This window comes from Anneissia japonica, unplaced genomic scaffold (genome assembly GCF_011630105.1).
Source record: "Anneissia japonica isolate Jap-2015-1 unplaced genomic scaffold, ASM1163010v1 scaffold287715_len1027211_cov185, whole genome shotgun sequence".
NCBI classification, from domain to species: Eukaryota; Metazoa; Echinodermata; class Crinoidea; order Comatulida; family Comatulidae; genus Anneissia; species Anneissia japonica.
The window spans coordinates 711,880-718,844 of record NW_022724789.1 but is presented as its reverse complement, the minus strand read 5'-3'; the positions used below and the strand labels follow the sequence as shown (position 1 = coordinate 718,844).

The following is a 6,965-nucleotide window of genomic DNA, read 5'->3' as shown; positions in this document are numbered from 1 at the left end:
GAGGAAATTAAAATTCGAATGTCCAGCTAATTGTCTTTAACATCCACGGAAAGAATTTTTTGATGAAGTACTGACAACATGCCACAAGTTCAAGGTTTATCAATTAACGCCAAAGTTGCAAATCAATTGGCCTAAGAATAAAGAGCCTTCACGTCGATATATCTATGTAATATTTAGTCGTCCAATGTCCCTCAAAAATACATTTTGTACTGAAGAATCTTCATTGCCAGCAGATATTTATCCATGCTGACACGAGATATACTAGCAACTTCGAAAAAAATTAGTAATTTTTCTACTAAATGTCCTTTTTTAAATCAAAATTCCCATAAATCCAATAAGGCTATGACATTTTAGGGCAATAAAAGATTAGAATTACACTAGACCTTGCGTTAAAATTTAGAATTATTTTTGGCAAAGAACCATGAAAATGTAATTATAATCTAATCCAGTACAAAGTACATGCCACGAGTTGTGTCTTCATCCATTAATCCCACAGCATACAGTAAAACTAACATTATTTCCAGCATAATCCAGCAAACAGAAAGTGATATATAACGCGCGAGCCGGAATTTTTAACTCGAAATTCATTGCCGTTACACCGATGTCACGTTTACCACGCAATGACGGCATAAAACATTCAAGTCCGCACCTATCGTTATATGCTTACAGAGGATTTCTTTCTCTGAGTTTGATCTTTACGTAGCCACGTAGGCTTGTACATACGATCACTATTGAACAATACTTAAGCCTATGTGTTGTCATGTTATCTTCGTTATCATTAGCATTATCATCATCATCATCAGCTTCATCACCATCATCGTCATCATCATGACTATCGATATTGGCACCATCCAAAGATACACAATTTAATGAGTGGAGATAGCACATCTGATAATATCAGCATTGACGTCATTCGAATTCTAATATGATGTGTTATGACAAATATCAAATTGGCCTACATTTTATGAATAATAATAACATCTGTTTTCATATACAAGTACTATTATTTTTTAATCATATATCAATGGTATACATACATACATACGTATTATATATATATATATAGATGTATATATGTATGTATATACAGTATATGTATATGTATATATATATATATATATATATATAAATTTAATGGGAGTTGTTTGAGTTGGGGTTCAAGCTTTCAATGTTGAGGTTGGTGGTACTTGTAATTTCTCGCTGTGCATTTCGCTCTTGTATTTAAGCAAAACACTTGTACTTACCTACTCAATACGTTAGTCTCTCCCCACCATAAAGGAAAAATAGGTGCCTGGTTTGGATGTTGCATTGAATGTAAGCTTTGTCCAGACAATCAATTTGAATTTACATTCATAAATATGGTCATGATGGCATCACATCATGACCATATACAGGAAAATCATGACTATATATGGGCATACAACAGTTTTTGGTCAAAGAGAATTTGATAATCTGGACATGGAAACTCGAAGCCAGAGTGTAACTGGTAGAGCAAAAACGGTAATTTGAATTAAGTAACTAAACACTTCTTATTTGTATTTTTCTTATCAGGGGTGTTGCTGGAAGATCCAACTCAGCGAGAAGAAGATATAGTTGCCTTAGCGGTCCAACAGATTAACGAGAGTGAAAATTTACTGAAGAACATCGAGTTTTCGTATGACTTAAAGAATCTAAGTTTTGGAAATCCTTATCAAGTTATTCGTGAAGGTAACGTAACGTCTTGATTTAAAAAAAATTCGCTTAAAATATTCTAATCATCATTATTATCATTCTCATCTTGCTAGCTATGTCATTATAAAATATAAATAGTTTTGATAATGACTTGAGTTTTTACAGTGACGTACTTTTTGATCCTTTTAAGACAACATAAGTTTCTAAATAAAAAAAAACCTGGAAAATTCCGAAAGATTAAAGAAAATTCTATATTAGTATCAATATAAAATTTATATTTGTTTATTGGTAATAAGCCGAGTAATTCATTTAAAATTTGCATACTGTATGTAAATTTCTACATGTATTGAATATCGCTTAAATTGGAAACTTATCAAAGTAGATTAATTAGATACAGTAACTATTTTTTTTTCAAAAATTCCTAATCTTTTATTTTAAGGCTAGCTTACAGATTGACACAGATACGCAACTGAAAAGACATTAAAATTACTGGATTCATAGGCCTGTATTTCTAGAATTGGACCATAAATCAATGATATTTAGAAAGAAACAGTGAACATCATAACGTGTCCAATTCACAAGCCACAAAAAGTCCAACTCACAACAGTCTCATGACTTTGATTCGATTTATTTAATATGCTCTTTAAAAAATACAACAGAAACAAATGCACATGAACAGAAGTCCATTCATGAAGTCCATTTCACTTCAAGTCACTCAATTAACAATTTCAACCCACAAGTCTGAATCACAAACAATACTCCAGCTCACTGCACAATTCACAAAAAGTCCAACTCACAACAGAGTCTCATAACGTCTATTGCACTTCAAGTTATTCAATTAGCCCAACTAACAAGTCTGAATCATTCAACTCACTGCAAGTGCAACTCACATCAAGTCCACCTTACAATACGCCAGAACTAAGGACAGGATTAACTTCAACTTAGAGCAAGTCCATATCATTCCAATATTTTTCATTGCGGAATGACGAGTCACTTCTTGTTGAACGAGAATAAATTTTATTTTATTTAACAAAAAAAAATCCTCATCAAACTGGTTTAAAGGAATGGAGATGTAAATAAGTGGGTCTGAATACATAATATTCTCGCTGAATATTATAATTGATAATATGAACACAATTTGCAATGAACGACACAAATGTTCAGTGAACTTATTGTACAGTGTAAGTATCAGCATGTTGTCAAAGACGCTGTGCAGTTCTTGAAGACGGACAGATCATCTAGCCAAAGCATACTACAAAAAAAATCACCTTATCAAAAAATTAATGGCACTAAGATAATGCTTTTCTAAAGTAGCTTTATTGAAAAAATAAATACAATTTGCTGACATCAATGCTATGAGTCCTAGTTCAGACATTTGAATAAATTATCGTTTCACTTGTACGTTATTGGAAGTTCTTTAACGATCCATCATGCTGAACTGGAAGTTCGTTTACTCACTCGCCGCTACATGTTGCCTCAGATCATGAGAGATAAAAACCCAGAAGCCAGGAGCAACGATGAAGCCCCTGTAGCTACAAATTAGAATACATGGCCGCTAGCTAGGTTATCTAAACACGATTTTCCCTGATTACCTGTCGCTAATAGACTCCATAATACATTTCATCAATTTTTGTATTTTCTTTCGGGATTGAGCTAATGTTTTCCGATCTACAATGCCATCAATTGGTTAATATGATATGTGGATGCTTCATTTACGGTTGTTGTTAAAATAAAATGGCAATTTTCTTTAAGATTATTGTATAAGCTATAGGATCAAAGGAGTTTTTTTTTAACTTGGCCTGTAATGATTGTTGATAAATTTTAAAAAGTCTTAATGAGAATGTAAAGATTATTGTAAAAAAAAAAATCTTTTTTTTTTTAAATAAAAAATTGCTGTCATATTTTGTAATTTATGGTTCCTATTAAAATTGTTTTTTTTTTAATGTAAAATTTTAAAATTTAAGCAATAATTTTAAATAATGTATCCTATGAGACGATAATTTTTCAAAAATTATTATATTTCGTATCCAATTTTTTATGTTATTTCCTTGACATATTAAATACATTGCTTCCTATGTACTGGTATACAACAATATACATTATTTAGCATACCCACGTAGAAATCTAGGCCTAACTAACAACTAATTACACATAGCACATAGTAAAAAATATATTAAACGAACTTAGAGCATGTGTTCGGTTTTGACAATTCGGAGTTAAAATAGAATTTATCCAGTAGAATAATGGTGCCTTAGAAGTTCCAGATATAACAATAAACTAATTAAACTAATTGGTTTTGACGGCAGTAGGAGCTTTCTATTGCACGACGACGGTAGGAACAAAACGTAATGACGTCACTATGGCCTAGTTCAGACTGTGGATAAACCCGGCTCAACTCACCGGGTTTATCCACTTGCCAGTCAGAACTAGGTGGCTTATCTCAAGCCGGGCTGTGTTCCTATATTAACTAGGCCTGGCGTGCCACCGTGTTGAACTTTTCTAAGCCAGGCTTTAATCGTTGCGGGGGTTTTGCGTTGACTTTAAGTAAAAAAATGACCAATCAGCATTCAATTACGTGTTCTGTGAGCGTGAGTACGTTTCGAGCGCAATGTTTCGAAACCCGTTTCCTGGTTACGGTTCATTAATATGGAAATACTCGCGCCTGGCTAATCCCGCTAGTCTGAACGCCCGGCAAAGTTAAGCCGGGCTCAACGTAAGCCTGGCTTATCTCCAAGTCTGAACGTAGCCTAAGTCATCTGCGCATGCGAGAACGTTCAGTTCTCGTTATCGTCTGGATTCTAGTGTGATCCGCAGGAGGTTTTGGTAAAAATGACTAAAGGAATGTACCGGTACCTCTTTAAAATTAAGATACGTGTTGTATCAACGATTATCTGTTGTTACTATGTATCACTTGAAAACTCTTAATCCTTTAATGCCGCTCAATGTAATAGAAAACGCGTTTCATCAACAAGTATTTCGTAAAGTAGATGTCGCGTGCATATTATTAGTAATTAGGCCTGTATGTTACATCGCATTCAAACTCCCGTTTGTGTTGTATCAATAAGTTAACGTGTACAGAGTAACATGTCCTTCTGAAGCCGGTGTTCTTTGAGCACTTTTGCAAACTCTTCCATTAGGTTACAGTAGGCTCACTAACAAAGTATTTCATTTTCGATCTTGTCTGCCATGTCGAGTTATATAGGTATGTGTATAATATAATATAATATAATATAATATAATATAATATAATATAATATAATATAATATAATATAATATAATAATATAATATATATTATAGTATATGTATATATAACAGTTACTGGGTTATCTCTTTATTGTATGTTAATCTAGCTAGAAATTCTATAGCTTTTCACGATACCGTCATGTTGCTTAAATTGCTTAAGATAAGATCGTATTATATTGATATCTGATAAGCGAATTATGTCGTTCCACGCATGTACAAAAGAGTAGGACGTTTGTTGCTCCTGCATATACGAGACGGCCCCGGGTTAAAATCCCGGTTGTGACAAACCGCACAGAAAACAATAATTTATACAATTTTAAAAAGTAGTTAAAAGGCATGTTAAAATATCAAAACAGTAAGAGAAGAACTACACGAATACTCTTACTGCATCGTTAATGCATGGTAACTCATGCTACGCTTTTTATGTGGCCATAATTATATTTATTATGGGTGGTGTTTCATCTAATTTCTTAAAATATATACTTAAGGAACAACTGGTAGCAGAAGAATAAAAAGAGCCGTCACAAAATGTGGGAAGGTTTTAAAAATATAATAAAAAATACATCTTTCGGTAACTCAGCTACACAGTATCATATTAAAAAGATACACATTAAGAAAGGTATGCATACATATTATGGTTGTTCATAGCACTGTCTGTGACACAAGTCTAGTTGCAGACTAGTCCACCAGGTAGGATAGCATGATCCTTGCTGCTGTTCAGTGGCATAAATATACAATTGTAACTCATGCTGCATCGGTAACTCTTATTACTGGTAACTCATAGGGTTTTCAATGGGCCATTATTTTATGGTGGATAATGTTTCATCCAATTTCTTATTGTTTATACTTAGGAACAACTAGTAGTAAAATAATAATAAGAACAATCACAAAAAGTGGACAGGATTTGAAAATACATTAAAAAATTTGTCTCTCGGTACCTCTTGCTACGCATACACATTCAGTGCACCATTAGTCTCTCACTGAAAATATACATGAAGGGAGATATTCATATATGGTTGTTAATCCTATAAGATCATATCCCGTAGATATAAGATGTATCCAAATTAAAAGGAAAATAGTCATGCATGAAAGATAGAGTCAATTGGTAAAGTCATTAATGATTATGACAATTCAAATGATACTACTAATGAATAAAATCTTTTTTATTAAAAGAAAATATATTAATCGAGCCAAATGGCCGAGCGGTTAAAGCAGGGGCTTCGTGATCATAGCAAACAATATCGGCACGGGTTCGCGGCCGGCTCGCTCCTATAGTTCTGGTGGTTGAACAAGTCTTCTCGGATAAGGACTCTAAACCCTAGGCCCAGTGTACACAAATGCTCATGTGCACTTTAAAGAACCCAGTACATCTTTCGAGATAAGTAGGGGGTAACTCCGGTGTACTGGTCCATTCGGCCCCTGTCGTGGACAGATGAAAGTGCGCCGGTTTACTGGCTGCTGAAGACATGAAGTGACCCTTAGGGGAGGAGAAGGTTATTGTAAAGTGCAACATTGTAGGAGCGGTTGGCGCACCGGTTGTGGCTTGGACTCCCAACCTTGAGGTCGGGGGTTCGGAACTCCGGCTGTGCAAATCGCTTGTGTCCTTGGGCAAGGCACTTTATCTACGGTTGCCTCTCTCCACCCAGGAGTACAAGTGGGTACCTGGTAGGTTCCAACACAACCTGCGCTGATTACTAGCTGCAATATTATGGAATGATAATATAATTTCATTTACTAATTTAATTTTGTGTTCAATGTGTTCCATGTGTTTGATCCAATGAACGGGGTAGTAATGTAAAGCGCTTAGAGGCCTTGTAAAGGCATGAAGCGCTATATAGGAACGACATATTATTATTATTATTATTATTATTATTATTAACATCTAGTCCCGAGCGCATAGAGACCATGTATTATGCGCTATATAAGTCTCCAACCATTACCATTACCATTAATCACTCCAAAAATGTGTATAACCTGATCCCTAGGTGTGTTTGGAAAAGTGTTAAGTTGAAAAGAATTATCTGTATACAATTATATAAATATATATAT

The 6,965-nt window shown here is 34.2% G+C and overlaps 1 protein-coding gene across 6 annotated transcripts in view; it reads left to right on the top strand.

Moving 5' to 3' along the window:
- Window positions 1-6,965, top strand: part of LOC117112567 (glutamate receptor ionotropic, delta-2-like) — a 62,860-nt gene that overhangs the window by 24,955 nt on the left and 30,940 nt on the right. For all 6 annotated transcript variants that reach the window (XM_033255664.1, XM_033255663.1, XM_033255665.1 and 3 more), the window contains one exon: window positions 1,552-1,707. In XM_033255664.1, coding sequence (XP_033111555.1) covers window positions 1,552-1,707 — 156 coding nt within the window. The remainder of the gene's footprint in view (window positions 1-1,551; window positions 1,708-6,965) is intronic.